This window comes from Girardinichthys multiradiatus, chromosome 22, assembly GCF_021462225.1.
Source record: "Girardinichthys multiradiatus isolate DD_20200921_A chromosome 22, DD_fGirMul_XY1, whole genome shotgun sequence".
NCBI lineage: Eukaryota > Metazoa > Chordata > Actinopteri > Cyprinodontiformes > Goodeidae > Girardinichthys > Girardinichthys multiradiatus.
Window position 1 is genome coordinate 335,954 of NC_061814.1, and position 23,089 is coordinate 359,042.

Here is a 23,089-nt window from a genome sequence, read left to right on the forward strand (position 1 = left end):
CCTGAAACCCCTCTCGAGGGAGGCGTCCAAGAGGCATCCGGTGTAGATGCCTGAGCCACCTCAACTGGCTCCTCTCGATGTGGAGGAGCAGTGGTTCTACTCCGAGCTCCTCCTGGATGGCCGATCTCCTGACCTTATCTCTAAGGGAGTGCCCAGCCACCATAAGAAGGAAGCTGGTTTTAGCCGCTTCTATCCAGGATCTCGTTTTTTCAGTCATGACCCAAAGTTCATGGCCAAAGGTGGGGGTAGGAACGTAGATCGACCGGTAAATCGACAGCTTCGCTTTTCGGCTGAGCTCTCTCTTCACCACAACGGACCAGCACAGCCTTCTCATTACTGCCGCAGCCGCACCGATCCGTCTGTCAATCTCCCGCTCCATTCCCCCCTCACTCATGAACAAGACCCCAAGACACTTGAACTCCTCCACTTGAGGTAGGAACTCCTCTCTGAAGAGGACAAGCCACCCTTTTCCGGTCGAGAACCATGGCGAAATCCACCGGTCCCCAAACCAGACCCCCTCCGGCCCTTGGCTGCACCTAGAAATCCGGTTAATAAAAGTTATGAACAAATCCAGTGAGAAAGGGCAGCCCTGCCAGAGTCCAACATGCACAGGGAACAGGTTCGACTTAGTGCCGGCAATGCGGACCAAACTCCTGCTGCGCTTGTACAGAGACCGGATGGCCCCTAATAAAGGACCCCTGACTCTGTCCACTCAAAGCTCTCCCAGAATACATCTCTGGCTGAGGGCTCCGCCAGACGTTCCCAGCAGACCCTCACTATATGCTTGGGCCTGCCAAGTCGGTCCGGCTTTCTCCTTTTCCAGCGGATCCAACTCACCACCAGGTGGCGATCAGTGGACAGCTTAGCCCCTCTCTTCATCAGTGTCCAAAACATGCCGCTGGAGGTCTGAAGACACGACAACAAAGTCGATTATCGACCTCCTGCCTAAGGTGTCCTGGTGCCAAGTGCGCTCATAAACACCCTTATACTTGAACATGGTGTTCATTATGGACAATCCGTGACTAGCACAGAAGTCCAATAATAAAACACCACTCGGATTCAGATCGGGTAGGCCATTCCTCCCAATCACACCTCTCCAGATGTCACTGTCGTTTCCCAATTGGGCCTTAAAATCCCCCAGCAGAAAAACAGAGTCCCTAAGAGAGGCACTATGTAGCACCCTCGACAGGGACACCAGGAAGGCAGGGTACTTCGCACTACCGCTAGGCACGTAGGCCAAAACCACAGTCAGAGACCTGTCCCCAACCCGAAGGCGCAGGGATGCAACCCTCTCATCCACTGGGGTAAACCCCAACGTGAGACAGCTGAGCTGGGGGGCAACAAGCAAACCCACCCCAGCTCGCCGCCTCTCCCCGCAAGCCCCTCCTGAGTAGAAGAGAGTCCAGCCTCTCTCGAGGAGCTAGGTTCCAGAGCCCATGCTGTGCGTGGACGTGAGCCCGGCTATTTCTAGTCGATATCTCTCGACCTCCCGAACAAGCTCAGGCTCCTTACCCCCCAGTGAGCTGACATTCCACGTCCCTAGAGCACAGCCGAAGCATCCGGAGATCAGGCCGTCAAGGTCTCCACCTTCATCGGCTGCACAGTCCTCTTTCCACCGGTCCCTCATAGTTCTCCCTGGAGGTGGTGGGTCCACTGGGGGATGGCCTCGCATCTCCCGTTCGGGCTTGGCCCCGCCAGGTCCTGCGAGGAGCAACCCGGCCACCAGGCGCTCTCCGATGAGTCCCGACCCCAGGCCTGGCTCCAGGCTGGGGCCATGGCTCCACCGTACCAGGTGACGTCCCGTGCCTCAATATATATATATATATATATATATATATATATATACATATATATGGTTTGTTAGAATAATGTAACAAAACTGATTGAAATAGAACAGAAAATCATTGAAGACCAGTGTGAATTATGAAGGCATCAAGAGCCAGCCTTTCCACCATTGTCCTAAAATGCAACAGAATGCGGAGGAAGCAACTATACCCTTTAACCTGAAAATCTCCTTTAGGCCATGGAACTGGCCTGTAATATATACGCGAAAGGGCATGCGAAGCATGGATTCGGCATACCAGGAGTATTTCCCAAGCTTCCTGACCACGGAGACAATGGATGGTTTCAAGAAATGTGTCTTGGCAATTGAGAAAACCGCCAGTGTGTACCAGCTCACCACAGAAGGGCACCACGTTTTCACAAGAAAATGAAACATTGGTTCTTGAAAACCAGGTCTTTGACTATCCATTTGAACAACACAGCTGTTAGTTCAACTCTAGGATTTCCTTCTTTCACTGGTACATTGCCAAAATTAGAAATATCCTGTCCAGGAGTGACGCTGAAAAACTAGTCCATGCATTTGTTACTTGAAGGCTGGACTATTGTAATTCTTTACTATCAGAATGTCCACAAAATGCAGTTAAAAGTCTTCAGCTGATTCAAAATGCTGCAGCAAGAGTTCTGATGAAAATGAAAAAGAGAGATCTTATTTCTCCCATTTTGGCTTCCCCTTATTGCAGGGGTATTCAACTAAAACCTGAAAAGGTCCAGTTAGAGAAAATTTGTTTAAGAAAGGGTCCGGAAGATTATATAATTTAACTATTCAATATAATATATATTTAAGTATCCTTGTAGCTGTCTCATCATCTGTATATGATCAATACCTTACACTCAATTCACTCCGACTCATAGAATGTTTTCAGTATTTATTGTTATATTGTGACATATCATGGAACTGAACATATGTATAACTGCCCATATGTGCAATTTTCTTTCATTAGCTAAATAAATTTGAGCTACATTTGCAAATAAGACAATATTAATGACATGATAACTTCATTTTAAGTGTTAAATTCAGAATATGAAAAAAAAAACTAAAACAAAGAGCTGGCATTTTCTCTTTTTGTGTTACATCAACAATCTCAACAGATTTACAGATAAGAAATTTCAACAACTTTAGAAGCTTATTTTCTTCATCTTTTGTGTTGAGTTTCCCACTTTTTTGCTCAGTGAGAAAACTGAGCTCGAGCTTCCCCTGCTAGAACTTTAAACCTAGGCTTGAATGGAGTCAAAGCCATTCTCATGCACATATGGAGGTGTTCATTAGTGAGTCTTGAACGGCATTTAGTTTTGATAATGTCCATTGCAGAAAAAGCTGCTTCACAGTTGTGTGTGGAGCCAAACATGGTCAGGATGTATATGGCTACTTTCTTTAGACCTGAGAAGGTTGTTTCAGGGACCATTTGAAGCCAGAAAGAGGGAGGGTCAGTTCTTTCAAACTGTTCTTTCAGGGCCACATCTGCTTGGAGATTAATCAACTGCATCTGGAGAGGCCCATGATCTACCCATTTAAGGAGCTGTGCCACTTCCTTCGAGAACCTCTTGACATCTGTGATGAGAAATGGGTTCTGAATGAACAAGTTGAGCTGTGGTCCAAAGTTGAAGCTGTCAAAACGGTTTCTGAAGTTTATAATCAGCTTATCAATAAAATCAACAAAGAAAGACACTTCTCGCTCCCCCTGAACCTGTTCTTGTAGTGCTGGGAAGTGGGCACACTCTCCCTGCAGGTCTTCCTTGAACACCTCAAGCTTCCTCTGAAAGGAGCGGACGGCTGTCATCAGCTCAGAGACAGAATTGTCCTTGCTCTGTAGTCTCAAATTTAGTTCATTCAGATGGGAGGTAACATCAACCAAAAAGGCCACATTGTCCATGTATTTCTTATTTTCTAAAAAGTGAGAAAACTGTTTTGCCTTGTGACTTCTAAGCTCTGCCAAAAAAGATGCAACTTCCTTCCTAAAGGACCAAAAGCGTGCTAATACCCTTCCTTTGCTGAGATATCTCACATTATTGTGGAGCAAATGATCATCAGCATCAGCATTAACTTCTTTGAGGAATTCTCTTAGCATGCGATGCTGGTAGGATGAGGATGCCCTGAGAAAATGTATCATTTTCATCTTTATATTCATCACCTCAGCATACTCATCTGACAGGGATGTGTAGAGGACAGACTGGTGAATGATGCAATGGTATGTTACTAGATCTGGATTGGCCTCTTTCAGTCTTGCAACAGCTCCTTTTTCTCTCCCTATCATAGCAGGAGCTCCATCTGTGGTTATGGAAACTATTTTCTTTGGCTCCATTCCTCTTTCAGTTAACATCTTCTTAATGGTCAGGTAGATGTCCTCTCCTCTTGTACTGGTCTGAAGGGGAGTGACACCTAGCAAGTCTTCACAGAATATTTTCTGGTCTATGTTGAAAAACCTGACATAAATTAACAGCTGAGCGTTGTCACAAATGTCAAGTGGACTCATCCACAGCTAAACCTACACATGGCGCTTTGCGCATGGCTTCATCTAACTGAGATAGCACATACTGGGTCAATATTTCACCTCTTTTTGTTGCAGATGAGGCTGATAGAGGTATTTGCTTTATTTTATCACACAGCTCTTGTTTTTGTTTCCCTTCAAGTAGTGTTTCAGCTACTGCACTCATGCATTCTTTGACCCCTGCCTCAGTAAATGCTTTTTTGTGTTGACCCAAAATCCAAGCAACTCTGAGGGAACATTCATGAACTCGTTGTTGGGCAGTGAAAGTGTGGCTCAGGATCCTGGTGGACTGCTCATACTGGGCTCTCAGATAACTTATTTTTTGTGCTCTTACTTCAGATTTGACTGGGTGTGTATGTTCAAAACATTTATGTTTTGTCTCATAATGACGTTTCACATTGGCACTTTTAACAAGTGCTACGGTTTCTGAACATATGAGACACACTGGTTTAGTGCTTCCAGCGGGAAGGATGAATAAAAATGAGTCTGTCCATTCCGGATTAAAGATCCTATTTTCACTGTCCACTTTTCTTTTTTAGAAAGCGCCATCTGTTCCTTATCTTTCCGTTTCTCTGCCCCACCCGTCTCGTTCAGCTCTCTGTAGCACTGTCCTGACTTCCTTTCTCTGGGGCACTCATTACTCTCCCTTTCTTTTTTCTCACCAGTCTCGTTCAACTCTCTCCAGTGCTGTTGTGTCTCTTTCTCTACTTTCTAAGACGTGGCTGTCTGTATCTCCTCAACTGTCGTGTGTCACTTTGCCTCCTTCTCATCTGACTTCTCTGCACTTCCTGCAGTCACAATATTTACCGCCAGGAATGCACAGACTTGTTTGGCTGAGAGCTATCACGTGGTGTGGCTTAACTGTCATGCAATTGGTCTGTCCTTTTCCGTACACACTAAGACGCTACCGTGAAGTCTATAAAAGCGACGCAAGTTAAAATAAAAGCGCCCGTCAAGTTTTAAATATTACCCCTTTGATTTTCTGTAGGTATGGGTCCGGATGGGACAGCTTCTGGGTCCAGCCCCGGACCGCGGTCCGCCAGTTAATGACCTGTGCTTTATTGGGTCCCTGTTAAATCCAGAGTAGAATTTAAAATTCTCCTTCTCACATATAAAGCCCTTAATGATCTAGCTCCATCATACATCAGAGATCTGATTGTTCCATATATTACTAACAGAGCACTTCGTTCTCAGACTGCAGGTTTACTGGTGGTTCCTAGAGTCTCTAGAAGTAGAATGGGAGGCAGATCCTTTAGTTATCAGGCTCCTCTCCTGTGGAACCAGCTCCCGGTTTTGGTCCGTGAGGCAGACACCCTGTCTACTTTTAAGGCTAGGCTTAAAACTTTCCTTTTGATAAAGCTTATAGTTAGTGGCTTAGGTTATCCTGAGCTATCTCTGTAGTTATGCTGCTATAGGCTTAGACTGCTGGAGGACATATTGACCACTTTCACTTTCTCTGCTACATTCTCATACTACTCTCTAATTTTGCATTATTTGCTGTTGCTTCAGCTTTTAACTCTATGTTCTCCCTGAGTTTTTTCTCTTTCTAGAAGCTGCATCTGGCCTGGGTCTGTGTATAGCTGTGGCACCTTCCTGACGGGTGACATTGGCGGAGTTGCTGCTGCCAACAACTTAATGCTTACCTAATGCAGATTTGACTGAATTGACTTTATAAAGTGCCTTGAGACGACATGTGTGGTGAATTGGTGCCTTATAAATAAAACTGAATTGTTTGATAGGATTCTTTGGAATGTATGTACCAAACTTGAAATCTGTATGATTTGATTATATTGACTTTGTAAAGTGCCTTCTGACGACACACTGCAGTTTGAAGTGACCCAAATCAGATGTTTTTGCCCTTATGCGACCTGTATCCAAACTTTTCATGACAGTCTGAACGACACAGATCCGATTTTTTCAAATGCGTGCCATGCCACTTGTATATGTGGTCCTAAATCCGATATGTATCTGGTCTTTTCAAATGCAACCTGCGTCTGTCCTGCCAGGTCGCATTCATCCGACCTGTATGTCATTGAACAACCATGGCGGACGTGGCTCACTTTCTTTTCGATCTTCTTAAAAATATTGCATTGTTAATGTACTTAAAAATCGCAAGATACAGTCCCACATTTCCATCCAAATTTACTTCCGCAAACACTAAGCATGCTCGCTACCTGTGACGTCATTGCATCGTCTACTGCGTATGCGGGACACTTAAGTTGTGTGAATGCAGTTCACACAGGAGATCACTACAAGTCATATATATTTGGAAATGAGAACGACCATGCAAAAAAATTGGATTTTATAAAAAAATCGGAATTGAGCATTAAGAGCTGCAGTGTGAACGTAGCCTTAGTGAAGGCTAGTGGTTTTACCCCAGTGCCTCTAGTGACAGAGCAAAGTATTAAGGGGAATAAACTAAAATATACAGGGAACAAAACATAAGTAAGCAGCTAAACCTGAAGGGATGAAATAATATGGCAAGACCTTTTCAACAACAAGATAGTCAGAGATTGCATATGTCTGCCACCCAACGTAAGATCACGGACAAAACAGATTCTTACTGGTGAAGTGAGCTACTCAGTGAAAGAACAAAAATGTTCAACTCTACACTTTCTGGCGCTTGTATGATATTTGATTTCTTTGACCAGGAAAACATACTACCAGCACTTAGATTTACATTTATCTCACTATTAAGTCAAAAGTTAACACAGAACCAGAAGAGCTTCATCTAGAGTTTGGGGTTAGTTGTACATCTCTAGGTTTATTTGTTACCTTGCAAAACAAATTTTCTATTGGCCCTATATTTTTCCATAGGCTTAATCACAAGATGGAATTCTGCTGCAATCATCAAGAAACTTTGACATATGATAGGACACATGAGTAATAAATAAAGTTAATCCCTTGTCTTTGTGGAGTTAGATACAAAAATGTAAAAAATGGCCCTATCCCTTAATGTAAAGAATCTTTTAAAGGAGTCCTTCATCTGGATTGTGATCCAGATCACCCCAAAAATATAATGGATTCTTCCCTGTACAGGGAAAGAATCTTCAACCAAAGCTATACACCTGGGTCTGACGGTAGAACAAGGAGAATATACAACTGAAAGGACAATATGAGCGAGCTACATGGCTGATAGCACAGTCTGTTACAGCACAACAGCAAGCATATGAGTGTTCACTGCTTAAAATGTTCAGACCCCAAAAGTGTTTGGATGATGGAGGTAGTGGACATCCTACTATTTTAGTTGGCAACCCCTGCCGTAGGACCTTCAATATAATCTCAGCCTTCCCTGTTGCATTTCCACCAAGACCCAAGGGACCATTTTCCCACCATGGTCCTTGGTGCTTACATGCTTTGCGTTAATGATTAAATATATCCCTGTTTCAACACATCTTCAGACTACTGGACATCTTGTGAGAAGTTCTGCAGTGGCCCCATTCTCCAGTTCTTGTAATAAACGAGTAACATCAGAAAACATCTGAAACATGCCGACCAGGGGGCCTCAAGGAACAGAATACTGGTTAATATATAGAATAGACCATGTAGTTTGCTGTGACCTGATTCACTTTAATCTGTTTTGAGGTTTTGGTTTTCTTTGGTGTTTGTGTGCTCACCATTTTTTTGTTGTGTATTTATGTTCTTCAGTTCTTGCCATATTAAGTTCATTTCTCTGTGTTAATTATTACATTTGCTAAGGACAGAATGTTTTCATTTAAGTGTCTGTCTTCTTTTGTCTGTATTTCTTTCTTTCTGTAATATTCTTGATGGCAGCTGAGAAGGTCAAGCAAACGTTTGGATCAGGTGTGCTGGAGCAGAGACACAACTGAAACAAAGAACAGTGGGCCCTGAGGACCAGGGTTTAAGAAACACTGCATGGAGAAGCACCAATAAACAATAGAAGTGTTGACAATCTAACTCTGCATTCCAGTTATACATGGAAAATTAATTGCAACTCAAAACAGATCAGTTAGATAACTGGAAATCACACTTTAAAACTGCTTAAACTCTTTGCTGTGTTTAAATGTGGATAATGCTAATGAGTATAGTGTTATTGTCAATTATTGGTCACAGTCTGGTCACTGGGTAACTTAATTAGCACATTCCATTGGATTTGTGATCTGCTGCTGAAACACTTTTAAGCTAGGTGTAACATCATGCATCTTGAGTTTAACACAACAGTGGCTGCTTTAGCTAGCGTCATTGTGTGACATGCAATATCCTCAACAGTTGTGGTCAAAACCTCTGGTTTACATTCTGAATGTGAGTGGACTTTCTGGGTGTGTGCGTCTTACTGCAGCAGGGGAGTTGACCACAGCCAGGTTGTAGCCATACAGCATAGAGCTCCCAAAGGAAGTCAAGAATGCCACTGCTAACAGAGAGCCAGTCAAGTGCTGCAAACAGAAGAGGATACAAGTGTTCAAGTGAACCACATCAATAAATAGTGGAAAAAAGTAATTCATTACTCTAATGTCCAAAGAGCATTGTACATAGGTATTATTTTTAGATTTAATATTTCTGCAAAATAATTGAAACACTGACAGCTACCTAAAGTGATGTGCACCAGGGGTTGTTATGCTAACGCTTCCAGCCAAAAGTCACTTTATGAAGTTTCTTTATTTTCTTGAACAGGCATAAGCACATGACCACAATGGGCCAAAAAACACTTCTGATTTTGTATTCAAACCATTGAAATGAGTTACGTAAAACCCCGTATCATTAAGTACAGTAATCATAAAAAGTAAAGTTCATCTTTCATAACATATTAAAAAAATAATCTGATATTCATCAGGTTCTAATGTTCTTTAAATTAAACCTTAAGTGAACAATATCACGCAACTGTCCTTATTTATTAATCTTCACCAACCACCCTATTGCTGTTTCCAATAACAGTAGCAAGGCACTGCTGATCAGATGTACTTGACAAAGTGACCATCTTTATTAAAGCAGGAACTTTCACAATTTGCACAGGTGTATGTTTACAAAATGACAAGAAGGAAAAACATCAGCAATGACCCTAAAGAAGTAACTGATGCTCCTTATCAATCGCGGAAGGGTTGTAAAGTCATTTTTACCCCTCCAAGAACAAAATGTAACAGGCTGCTCTCAAAAGATATATAAAAAAAACCTATTAATTAGGGAAGACAAGTTTTTATTTACATTTTATTAAAAATGGCATGTTAAAAGTAATGTATTGCCTTGTCAACAATCAGTGGAAAATATATATTATCAATAAACCGTTCTTCTAACTGCTTACTTCCAAATAGACAAAAAAAGTTTGATCATTTTAAAAGTTTACTTTAAATTGAAATCTACCAGGGTATGAATAGTTTCAGGCTTAACGGTGAAGTCCATCAATTCAATTAAATTCAATTCAAAAATACTTTATTAATCCCAAAGGGAAATTAAATGTTGTTATAGCTCACAAATTCCTTGTATGTCCAAAAACGTACTTGGCAATAAAGCTTTTCTGATTCTGATTCTGATTCTGATATTATGAAGGTTTCCTCAAAGAGCCGTTGTAGATGCTGATGGCTGTGGCAGGAAGGATCTCCTGTAGCGCTCCGTCTTACAGCAAATCTGAAGAAGCCTCTGACTGAAGACACTCTGTTGTTGTAGGACAGTCTCATGAAGAGGATGCTCAGGGTTCTCCATAATGTTCTTCAATTTATGAAGAATCCGTCTTTCCACAATGATCTCCAGAGGTTCCAGAGGAGTCCCCAGAAAAGAACCAGCCTTCTTTATCAGCTTGTTGAGCTTTTTTAAGTCCCTGGCTCTGATGCTGCTACCCAGCAGATGATGGCAGAAGACGGCAAACTCTCCACAACAGACTTATAGAAGATATGCAGCATCTTGCTGCAAACACCAAAGGACCTAAGCTTCCTCAAGAAGTACAGTCTGCTCTGTCCCTTCTTGTAGATGGCTTCACAGTTGCATCTCCACTCTAGTCTGTTGTCCAGGTGAACACCGAGGTATTTATACTCCTCCACCACCTCCACTTCTTCTACCATGATAGAAATAGTTTTTGACTTATTCCTGTTTCTCTTAAAATCTACAATCATCTCCTTTGTTTTAGTCACGTTCAAAATGAGATGATTGTTTCCACACCATGCCACAAAGCGGTCCACCACCTTCCTGTACTCAGCTTCTTGTCCATCTCTGATCCACCCCACGACTGCAGAATCATCCGAGTATTTCTGCAGATGACAGGAGTCTGTCTTGTACTGGAAGTCTGAGGTGTACAGAGTGAAAAGGAATGGTGAGAGTACAGTCCCCTGTGGTGCTCCTGTGCTGCTGACTACCTGGTTAGACTCACAACCCTTCAGTCTCACAAACTGTGGTCTGTTTGTCAGGTAGTCTTTGATCCAGGAGATTGTTGAGGCCTCCACCTGAGTCTTCTGGAGTTTTTGACAAAGCAAATCAGGTTGGATTGTATTAAATGCACTGGAGAAATCAAAGAACATGATCCTCACAGTGCTGCTGGCTTTGTCCAGATGACAGTGGGTTTGTTGAAGCAGGTGTATGATGGGATCTTCAACTCCAACTTCACAGCGATAAGCAAACTGAAGGGGGTCCTGATGTTTTACTGTTTGCTTACTCAGGTGTGCCAACAGGAGTCTCTCTAGGACCTTCATGATGTGAGATGTCAGGGCAACAGGTCTATAGTAATTGAGGACTGATGGGTGAGTTTTCTTTGGTACCGGAACAAGACAGGAGGTCTTCCACAACACCGGAACCTTCTTCTGGGCCAGGCCAAGGTTGAAGAGGTGCTGCAGAATCCCACAGAGCTGCACTTCACAGGCCTTCAGGACTCTAGGACTGACATGATCTGTACCTGCAGCCTTATTCCTATTCAGTCTCTCCAGTTGCATCTTCAGTTAACTTCTTGAGACACACAGGTGGAAGGGGGAAGCAAAGGAAATATCAGCATCTTCTGATATGGTTGAAGGCAAACATGTAGAAGCAGAAGGGTCTAGGGCTGAGGTGGAAGATAAAAACTGTGAGGTGTTACTGGACAGCTGTGGGTCCTGTGGGTCAAAGGAGGGCGAAATGTCTGTTTGGCTGTGAGCAGGAGAGGAGGATGCGAAGCTTGTTTCTGAACTGAACCTATTGAAGAATGTGTTCAGTTCATTGGCTCTGTCCAGACCTCCATTGGTCTTATCATCCTTCTGCTTGAAGCCTGTGATCTTCTTCATCCCTGTCCACACATCTCTGATATTGTTTTGCTGGAGCTTGCTCTCCAGCTTCTTCTTGTATACCTCCTTGCTGTCTCTTATCTTGACTTTAAGTTGCTTCTGTAAGCTCCTCAATAATTTTCTGTCTCCCTCTCTGAAGGCTGTTTTTTTCTTGTTAAGCAGGTTCTTCAGGTCACTGGTGATCCAAGGTTTGTTATTGGGGAAGCATCTCACGGTTCTGGTGGAGATGATGTTATCCACACAGAAGTTTATAGTTGGTTACACACTCAGTCATGGCATTGATGTCCTCTCCATGTGGTTGGCACAGTGCGTCCCAGTCTGTAGCCTCAAAGCAACCTTGCAGAGCTTCTTCAGCTTCCTGTGACCATTTTGTTACAGTCCTCTTTATGACAGGTTGCCTCTGAACAAGGGGCTTATATTTCGAGCAGAGAAAAACAAGATTGTGATCTGATTTGCCTAGAGGAGGTCTTGCTGTAGAGATGTATGTGTCCTTGACATTTGCATAAAACAAATCCAATGTTTGTTTTCTCTGGTAGAGCAGCTGACAAACTGTTGGAACGTTGGAAGTGTAGCAGAGAGTGAATCATGGTTAAAATCATCAGAAATTGCCACAAAAGCATTGGGGTTTTGTGTCTGTAGCTTAGCAACAACTGAGCTGATGGCATCACATGCAGTGTCGGCAACAGCGGAAGGTGGAATGTAAACTGTTGCCAAAATAACACTGGTGAACTCTCTGGGTAAATAATATGGACGAAAACTTACTGCCAACAGTTCAATATCTGGACTGCAGAGATGACACTTCACAGTAACATGTCCTGGATTACACCATCTGTTGTTCACAAGTACTGCCAGTCCACGTCCTTTACATTTGCCGCTCCTCTTTAAATCTCTGTCTGCTCGTATGGTTAAAAAGCCCGGCAGAGAGACGCTGGAGTTGGGGATATGATCCTGCAGCCATGTCTCAGTAAAACACATGATACTGCATGCCTGGTACTCTGGCTGGGTCCTTTGTAGGGCTTGGAGTTCATCCAACTTGTTTTCCAACGATCTCACATTGCCCATCAAAATCGATGGAAGAGATGGTTTGAACTTCCTCCTTCTCTCTCTTCTCTTAGCTCCTGCTCTGCATCCACGGCGTCTCCTTTTCAACTCATCAGGGATTTGGAGTTGTAGCTGAAGTATTATTTGAGCTTTTGAGATATTAATCACCCCCTCCCAGTTGTAAGAAACAACCCCGTTGCCATGGCAATGCATCATAACAAATGTCCAAAAATAGAAAGTATTAAGAAACATCCTCCTAGCTGCACAGCATCCAACACTGGAATAGTTCCCAACAAAGAATAAATCAGAATCAAAAGTAACAGAGCTACTCCAACCTGCTGCCACCTTGAGCGGCGCAATTCTAGAATTCATGCTACCATGAGAAAGATTCATGGGTGCAAAACATTTAGGACAGTTTCCAAGAGTGGAGATCTCAGTAAATTCCCCTCAAAGTAAGACCACTTAATACTCTGAGATATTATTACACCTCAGACTCTACATGCTTCAGTTAACATGGTAATTCAAGGTAACTGCAATAGTATTATGAAGCATCTGAGCAAGTATGGCTGTTTGGAAGGGTTGACAGGAAAATGTCTGCTTTCTTTATAAACAGTATGGCAGCAGGTTTTGCAAAGCTGCATCTTTAGTAAACGCAAGACTTGTGAAATAATGTCCTTTGGTCAGATGAGAACAAAGTAGAGACATTTCAGCATATTGCACAGCATCATGTTTAGAGAAACCGACACACATTATAGCACAAACACCTCATACCTCATACCATACATGCTCTCCACCACCGTATGGTAGTGGAGAGCGTTTAGCAACCAGTTTTAGAGGGTATATGGGTTCATCCTTTTTGGCAGCTGATTGAAAAATAGGAATAATATCCTTCCTATTAGTGGGATTCATTAAATATGCTTTATATTGGCTGTATACAATGATAAATACCAACATATCATCACTGTAAAAATGTGTGGTAAAATGCGTGGTAAAACATATTTGAAACTAATTGTGGTAAAGCTAATTGAAAGTAACTAAATTGATAAATAGCAAACATCTTGTGGACAATGCACAGAGTCTGCAGACTCAGAGTCCCAGGTTTATTTAATTTCCCTTTGGGATTAATAAAGTATTTTTGAATTGAATTGAATTGTTTGCAAACATCACCTTCAACCCAGCCTTCAAAGAGATCAAAAACAGATCTAAAGGGACTTTTGTCAAACATTCAGGGAGAGAAAAAAAAAACATGGAGATGATATATATTACTCTAGAAGTAGAATGGGAAGCAGATCATTTAGTTATCAGGCTCCTCTCCTGTGGAACCAGCTCCCAGTTTTAGTCCGTGAGGCAGACACCCTGTCTACTTTTAAGGCTAGGCTTAAAACTTTCCTTTTTGATAAAGCTTATAGTTAGAGTGGCTTAGTTTATCCTGAGCTATCTCTGTAGTTATGCTGCTATAGGCTTAGGCTGCTGGAGGACATAATGACCACTTTCACTCCCTCTGCTAAATTCTCATACTACTCTCCAATTTTGCAATATTTGCTGTTATTTCAGCTTTAACTTTGTTCTCTCTCTTTTTGCTTCCTAGAAGCTACACCTGGCCTGACTCTGTATCTACCTGTGACACCTTCCTGGAGGGGGGCATTGTCCAAGCTTCTGTTGCCAACAACTTAATGCTCACCTTCTACCGATGATACACTTGGCCCTGTCTTTCAGTGTTTAACCCTATTTTTCTCCTAGACATAGCTACTGACTGAGCTTTTACTGTGACTAACTGTATGTGCTCTCTCTCATACTCTAAACTTGAAAACTGGCTCAGAGTTCATCTATTTTTTCTTCCTAGATAAAACCACTAAAGGAGCTACTGTACATCTATTAACATTTACTTTCCCTTCCCATAGAAAGTACTCCTGGATCAGTGCTTCTTTGTTCTCTTTGTGTCTCTGCTCTGTTCTCTCAAACCCCCAGTCGGTCGTAGCAGATGGCCGCTCACACTGAGCCTGGTTCTGGTTCTGCTGGAGGTTTCTTCCTGTTAAAAGGGAGTTTTTCCTCTCCACTGTCGCAACATGCATGCTCAGTATGAGGGATTGCTGCAAAGTCAATGCTACATGCTCATCCTGGAGGATTGACTGCTACAAGTCACTGACTCGTGCACTTTTCAATTTCAGTCCTTTTAAATGTAGCTGAGAAAACAGCATTTCAATTGCGTGATGTTTATTTTAACTGGTTGTTGTCTACCTGTTTAATATCTCAAAATATTGTTTTAATTGTGGTTTATTTTGTGTGTTGTTACCTCAGACAATCAAAAATGTTCTCATTGTTGCTAATTTTGTTCTTGCAGTTTGCACTACCTCAGACAAGTGTTGTTTGCATAGTTTTGCTATTATTAATTTTAGATTTCTGGATTATTTGCAGATTAAAAGAATAATGCCTCAGACAACCTTAAAATATTGTCAAATTGTGTTATATTTGGGTTATTTATGTGGCATTTATTTGCCCATTTTGTAACTAGTATCTGTGATTCTGTTGAGAAAGCATATTCCTGTCACAGTCTGAGTTTGTTTTGGACCAAGATGCAAACAGTCGCTTGGGCTCAGCATATTGAAAACAGATCTCTTTAATTCAGGCTTAATGAAAAGCACTTACAAAGTCATAGGACATTCACAGGTAGGATATCTCAGGTAGCACAACCAAAATGACAGATGTGACAACATGACAAGCATGAAATGAGGAACCAGCGAAGAATAATTAGAGGAACCGGGTATATAAACAGGGAGAGAAGGAGAGTAGACCAATGAGGGAGACACGAGGTTAATCAGAGGAGAAGTGGAAACAAGTGCAGGAACTGGCTGTGGAGACTGAGGGAATAAATGGTTACTATGGTGACAAGAACTAGGAAACACAGGGACACAAGGGAACTAAACTATAAGAAAACCAAAGGGAAACTAGAATCTAAGGATAAAACTATCTGATAAGGAAGAGCAGGGAAGCGAAGACCTAGAATTACTATAAACTAAAACGTAAACAGTTAGTGGAACTAAGTCTAGTGAGGAAACAAATAATTATAAACTATAACCTGTTGGAAGGAACTTAAACAGTAGAGACTAATACAGAGAACTATAATAGAAATAAGGATGAGGTGAACTACTAATATAAAAGGGAAATGAACACTGAGTAAATAATAACTGAAGGGGATCTAAGGACAAGAGGAAGAACTACTAGGGGAACCACAAAGAGGAAAGGCAGAACAAAGTAAACAGAAGGAATCAATAAACATAGCTATTAAACCAATAGAAACACTAAACATAAGCTAAACATAAATAGTAACTCTAGAAAAACTAAATCTAAGGACATGTAAACAAGCACAACAGTCTAAGCAAATATTAACCAAACCAAGTAAACAAGTAATCAAAGGAATAAGGAAAACCTTTAACAGCAAAGTAAACAAAAACAAAGAACAAATGGCAGATCCCAACAGTTCCATTTTAAGATTGAAAAAGGTGAGTTTTCAAGTTAATAAAAATGTTTTTTATGCCTTTAATTATTTGTCATTTTTTTATCCCCATGGTATCGAAAATGATATAAATTATCGAATATTCTCCAGGGAATTGATATTGAGCTTGAAATTTTAGTATCGTGACAACCATAACTCTAAGTTTACGTTTAGTTTTTTGCACGTTTAGGACCTGCTGGTCGGCAGATTAATTATAGTGGAGACTGTGATATGTCTAACATCAGTGTCTGACCTCAAAACTGCAATTCTGAAGAATGGCCAAAACATTTTCAAAAACACTCCTATACTTTGTGGAAAGCCTTCCCAGAAGAGTTTAAGCTGTTATTGCAGCAAATGGCAGATAGATGTCATTCTAAACACTGTGGTTTAAAATGGGATAACACTAAAGTTCATGTATGTGAATGCAGATGAGCAAATATTTGGATAGTTCTGATGAGCTTTCAGACCTGCCCAAAGGAAGCAGACTGTCAGAGCAAATAAACGCTGATCTGTTTAAACTACCAAACAGCTGTGGCGTGAAAGTGTCCTAAGATAGTTATGACTGCATTCACACTGAAGGAAGCTTTTAAAATTTCCAACGTTTCCGGAGACAGTCCAATATGTTGTGTAGGCAATAGAAAGCAGAATGTATTGATAAGAAATCCACCCTCCCGAAATTCTTTTCTCAGTAGCTTTTCTGTTTATTCTATTCTATAAGATTTCATTTAAATTTGGCAACTGCTATCTTAAAGAAATGGCGATACCGGTCCAAAGTGATCAACCATGGGACATTTACAATCAAATGATTCATTGTCCACAAGGCATTCATATAAAAACTACTGTGAGAATCCCTCTGACTTACTGTATGTATTTTTGTGCTCTATTTTTGTGCTCTAATGCTATCAGACCAACAGGTTGTTTCCCACATCAATTCATAGTTGATGCTATCCAACAGTTTTTTCTTAAATTAAATCCATCCAAAGACACAAACTGGCATGTTTTTTCTCAAGGACAGAGCTTTAATCTTGTTCCACAGTCTACTTAGACCTGAGGCGGTCTAAAACAACATCAGTAAACTATTTATCTAGGCTTCTCAAATGACCTGAATCCTGAACTTACCGAAGTGATTTTCCCTGATGATGGAACTAAAATCTCTTCAGCCATTTAAGAGCTCTGGTATCAGGTGCAAAGCAGCAAACAGTAAAAAAAGATCCAGTCTACAGGACAGTCATAACTGTAGTAGCAGGCATGATCACACTGGCTACAAAATATTACATTTAGGAGGTGGGAATAGTTAGTGTGCAGTGTGTTGAGCAGTAGTCCACATGCCCTTAATAACAAGCTCCCACAGTTTCATCACATGATAGAGAGCAGCGTGACGGATGAAGAGAAAAGCCTGCTGAGAGCAATTAGCTCTAACAAAAGTTTAGAGGTTAGGGGATACAAGATGCATAGAGGGTAAAGAGAAAGACCGAGGGATAAGAATAAGAAGTAAAAGTGAAAAAATTCGAAGTTAAAGTTTGAGCTGAAAAAGTGATACAAAAGGAGAAAGTCAAAGAGAAAACTGTGGTGGGGCAGAAAAAAGAAAGTGAAATAAAGGAGAGATCAGCTCCAAGGAAAAGAGAAACCAAACAAGTACATGTGAGGAAAGGACGGTCTAAAGAGAAGAGTTTGAAGAATTAACACAGCAACAAAGAAACAGAAGATGAAAGTGAAAAATGGAGCAAAAGAGCAGATATTAGAGGAGATTAGGACTGAACCAAATGTGGAACTCACCAAGTAACAGGACTGTTCAAATGCCTGGAAATCTTTGCTTTGTTTTAAATTGTTAAATTCTGATGCATTTGAATCATCACTCACACACAAACGTATATGTGTATGTGTAACTTGCACATTACCTGGAAAATGCATCTGCTAGTTTTCTTATCTGTGTAGTTTTATGTGGTTGTATGTTTCACATAATGTGGTTTCCTTGTCTTATTATTATTATTATTAATATTGCTTGTTGCCCTCCCACCCGTTGCCTTTCCACTTTGCTGCTGATGCAGTTGGAAGGACAATAAATAATAAATCTATTTTATCATATGCTTGTTGCTTGATTTGTACTTTGACCTGATTAAACATCTTGTTTCTATTTTTCAGAAAGTCTGGTTTCAACATATACAATGTGAGTTTAATTTGAAATTGCTTTATAGTCACCCCCTTTCAGTTGTCATGTGCTCATAATTTTAGTTACAGTTGATAGAGAAGTAGCTGTGTTTGTTGTGGCTGGTCACTGAGTTAGAACCACCCGCCTGGCATTATGCACTTCCTAATCCTATGACTTACTTTAAGTGCTTCAGCATGAAAGGCTGGTTTTGTTCGTTTAATCTTGTTCTTCGGCACAAACATTATCTTCACTTATTCCACACCTAGATATTTGTAGATTCCACCAGCTGAACTGAAAACCGATGACATTATGCAGGTAATATTGTTTGGGTAAGACGGCTCAAAGGCTCAAAGATGAAACACCAACTAGAATTTTCTAAATTAAACGTAAACCTCCCTGTTGTAGGAGTGCTGCAAGTTTCTGTCTGGGTGGTCATGGATGGGTTTTACTGTACCACACAATGTGTCAGTGTGGAATAATGTCAGATAGTTATCAACAACATAAGAATGAGCAACAGACAAAAAATAAGGCCCATAAATGGTGTGCATGTCCTGTGTCTAGTTTCATCTGATCAACATTTCTATGACCTACATAACAAGAGTCTGTCCCACAAGATTGGGTTCTCCCCAACAACTCTTTACTTGCTCTCACCTCTCTTGCAGAGAATCAAGACCTCCCCAGCTAGAGACTGCAGCTTCTGGGTTTACATCAGGTTCTTCACAAGTAGGATGTGCCTGATAAACCTCTAAAGGGTGTGATGTTGGTTAGGTTTGAGATCCTTGTGCAGGCAACAATTAAGGACATGTAACCCCTTGGAATTTGGGATTTATAATTCTAATGGTTCATAGTTGGTTATCAATAAATAGGTTAAGAAGAATAAATAGGTAAAAAAAGAAAAAAAATTAGTTTATTTGGCGAATAAAAAGAGATTTAAAGGATTTAAATTGGACTGAAAACGCAACTAATCATGCCTAAATGGCCCAGTCAAAGGCCACTCTAAACAAATAAGTTTTTAATCTTGATTTAAAGCAACTTAGGGTTTCGGCGCTTTTACAGTTTTCTGGCAGTTTATTCCAGATTAGTGGAGCATAAGAACTAAAAGCTGCTTCTCCATGTTTGGTTCTGGTTCTGGTTCTGCAGAGTAGATTTGAGCCAGAAGACCTGAGAGGTCTGGGTGGTTGATCCACTGACAACAAGTCTGTAATGTATTTTGGTGCTAAGCCATTCAGTGATTTATAGACTAACAGAAGTATTTTAAAGTCTATTCTCTGAGCTACAGGGAGCCAGTGTAGGGACTTTAGAACCGGGCCGATGTGCTCCACGTTCTTAGTTCTAGTGAGGACGTGGGCAGCAGCGTTCTGGATCAACTGCAGCTGTCTGATTGACTTTTTAGGCAGACCTGTGAAGACACCGTTGCAGTAATCAATTCTACTAAAGATGAACGCATGAATTAGTTTTTCAAGGTCCTGCTGAGACATTAGTCCTTTAATTCTGGAGATGTTCTTTAGATGATAGAAGGCCGACCTTGTTACTGTCTTTATGTTCCTCTGAAGGTTCAGGTCTGAGTCCATCACTACACCCAGGTTTGGAGCCTGACTGGTGGTTTCTAGCTGTATTAACTGAAGCTGTGTGCTAACTTTTAAACGCTCTTCCTTTGGTCCAAAGATTATTACTTCAGTTTTGTTTTGATTCAGCAGAAGAAGATTCTAGCCCATCCATGCATTGATTTCTTCTAAGCATTTACCCAGAGCTTGAATGGGTTCATGGTCACCTGGTGACATCGTAACGTATAGCTGTGTGTCGTCTGCATAGTTATGATAACTTACGTTGTTGTTTATTAAAATCTGAGTTAGGGGGAGCATGTAGATATTGAATAGGAAGGGCCCTAAGATGGACCCTTGGGGAACGCCACATGGGATTTTTGTGTCTCTGATGTAAAGTTGGCTACTGACACAAAAACGTCCCTGTTCTTCAAGTAGGATTTAAACCAGTTGAGTGCTGTACCAGAAAGGCTGACCCAGTTTTCCAGGCGCTCTAATAAAATGGAGTGATCAACAGTGCCGAATGCTGCACTAAGGTCCAATAATACCAGCACTGTGGTTCTTCCACAGTCTGCATTTATACGGATGTCATTGAACACCTTGACAAGAGCAGTCTCTGTACTGTGGTGAGCAGGAAGCCTGACTGGAAGACATCGAAGTGGTTGGTCATTGTTAGGAAGTTGTTTAACTGTTTTCAATAATCTTACTGATGAAGGGGAGGTTTGATATAGGCCTGTAGGTCTGTAGTAGCAGCTTGTCCAAGTTGCTCTTTTTCAATAGAGGTTTGATAATTGCTATTTTTAGGGCCTGGAGGAAAACACCTGACAAAAGGGTGTCATGGAGTGACATTTAGGACTTTGTGGGTTCTTTGATGGTTTATTTTGTAATTTAGATTTTCCTTATGGCTCTTTGTTTATTGCTTAGGTTATTGTTTCTATGTTCCCCTCTAGTTTCTCTGTTTACTTTAGTTCAAAGTTATTCTAGTTCTTTATTTCCTCCTCTGATTCATTCTCTTGCTTAGTTTGTGTTTTCTGTCCTTTCACTCTTCCTCAGCCTTTGTATTTGTTTCACCTGTTCCTGCTCCTTCCCTGCCCCTTTGTCGCACCTGTTCCCTGTTCCGTTGATTATCTGCTTTTGTTATTTCCCCAGTATATTAGTTGGTTTGGTGTCTCTGTTCCAGGCTGGTTCATTCTGTTATTCTGTTGATTACCCCTTTCCCTACCATGACTATGTTTTGTTTTTGCTTCGCTTATGCTTCACTTATGCTACGTTTTGCCAAAGTACCTGCAGTGTTTTGAAAGTTTTGGATTTTGTCTCTGGATTCATACCTGCAGTGCTTTTGTTACGTTTCAACCTTTTTTAAGAATAAACTATGATGCGGCTACCGAGCTCTTGTCTGTGTTTTGGTCCGACCCAAGATCCTCCTCCGACAAAGGGATGTGTTTATTATTTGTGTTAAATCAGATGTTATTACAGGCAAAGCTTTGTTAAGGAAAGTTGTGGGTAAAAGATCGAGACAGCAGGAAGAAGAGCTTAGTTGCTGTACGATTTCTTCTAAGATTTTGCAGTTTATTTGGTGAAATTGGGAAATTTTGTCAAAATCAGTTCTAGTTGGAGACAACTTTGGTACTGGAGTTGATGTGGATGTGCTGACTGCCCCTCTGATCTTTTGGGTTTTTTCAATGAAGAAGTTAGCAAATTCATTGCAGGCCCTGGTAGAGTGGAGTTCAGATGCTACAGTTACAGGAGGGTTTGTTAACCTGTCGACCGTGGCAAATAATGCACCAGCATTGTTAATGTTTTTGCTGATGATCTCAGAAAAGAAGGATTCCCTTGCATTTTTCAGTTGTAGGTTATAGTCTCTCTTGATAGATAATATAGTAAACCTGGAGTCCAGTCTTTCTCCACCTGCGTTCAGCTTTTCGACACTCATTTTATTCACTTCTGACTGGTGGAGCACTTCTCCATGGAGACATTTTCTTCCCAGAAACGACTTTCACTTTAATTGGAGCAATTGAATCAATGATGTCTGAGATTTTAGAATGAAAGTTATCTACCAGCTCATCTACAGTGTTACAGGGCAAAGTGGAGGTAGAAGAGTAAATCTGGTTAAAGGTTTCAGCAGCACCGTCCTTAAAGATGTGTTTTCTTATCATGTCTCTTTGACAAACTGAGTCATTGCAGATGATGCTTTCAAAAATAACAGAAAAGTGGTCAGATAGAGCAACATCAGTTACAGACACCTTGGAAATGTTTAGACCCTTAGTGATGATCAAGTCCAAAATATGTCCCTGTTTGTGTGTTTGCTGTTTAACATGTTGAGTCAAACCAACATTTCTAAGAGTGTCACATAGATCTATTGGACTTCTGTCTTCAGGATTGTCCATGTGAATGTTGAAGTCTCCCACAATAATTAAACAGTTATAACAGGAGGTTCGTTTGTGTGGACAGAAAAACAAGTTGAACTTCTTTTAAACACAGTTTTAGAATATAAAGCTGATAAAACACAAGATCGTGTCGATTGGGAATCGTTCATCATTCATTTTTACTCCACTGTACGGCTGAGTCTATAAACAATGGTTGCACGTTTGATGTCAGCACCGCAATATTTGTCGCAAACAGTGAAGCACTGAACCATAAAAGTCAGTTTGATTATATACACACTAGGCTCAAAAACTGAGCTTTTATAAATCTCCACTTTGGCTGGAGTTTTCAGAATTATTCGTTTTTATTGATGTAAAACGGAGTTTATGAATGTTCTAATTTCCCCTCGGGAATCAATAAAGTATCTTTGAATTGAATTGAATTGAATTGAATGAGTGGATGAAAGGCCAAAACGCATAAAAAGTTATTAGTTTTCCCAGATATCCACCTACGTGTAGACAAGGTCTGAGGCACGGATTAACGGACCTGGAGGGAGGAAGTTTGACAGAACTGGACTGGTTGCTGTGAAGAGGATTTCTGCCGATGCTGTCAGGGTTTGGATATCCATTTCAAGGGATGTTCCTCGGGTAAGGGAAAAAGCAAACGCACGTGCGCTACCTCCAGGCCTGCTACAAACTGAACTGAATGTTTTGTAAATGCTGGCTTTAAGCTTCCTTTGGTAGAAAAGTGGTTGACAAAACCTGGTGATTTAAGTTATAAACTCTAACTGCTATGTGGTACTATGTACAGGGGTTGGACAATGAAACTGAAACACCTGTCATTTTAGTGTAGGAGGTTTCATGGCTAAATTGGACCAGCCTGGTAGCCAGTCTTCATTGATTGCACATTGCACCAGTAAGAGCAGAGTGTGGAGGTTCAATTAGCAGGGTAAGAGCACAGTTTTGCTCAAAATATTG

General features: G+C 41.1%; 1 protein-coding gene across 4 annotated transcripts in view; it reads right to left on the reverse strand.

Annotated features, from left to right (window-relative positions):
* Positions 1–17,930, reverse strand: part of slc2a15a (solute carrier family 2 member 15a) — a 73,365-nt gene extending 55,435 nt beyond the window's left edge. For 2 of the 4 annotated variants that reach the window (XR_007036098.1, XM_047352209.1), the window contains exons 1-2: positions 17,178–17,855; positions 8,624–8,722 (exon numbers count right to left, since the gene is read on the reverse strand). Coding sequence is in view for 3 of the 4 variants with exons in the window: in XM_047352209.1 (XP_047208165.1) it covers positions 8,624–8,722; positions 17,178–17,222 (144 nt within the window). In the remaining variant the exon portion in view is untranslated. Of the gene's footprint in view, positions 1–2,473; positions 5,398–8,623; positions 8,723–17,177 lie in introns of those variants that run through there. The other 2 variants (XM_047352211.1, XM_047352212.1) reach the window with 2 other exon arrangements.
* Positions 17,931–23,089: the final 5,159 nt, after the last annotated feature.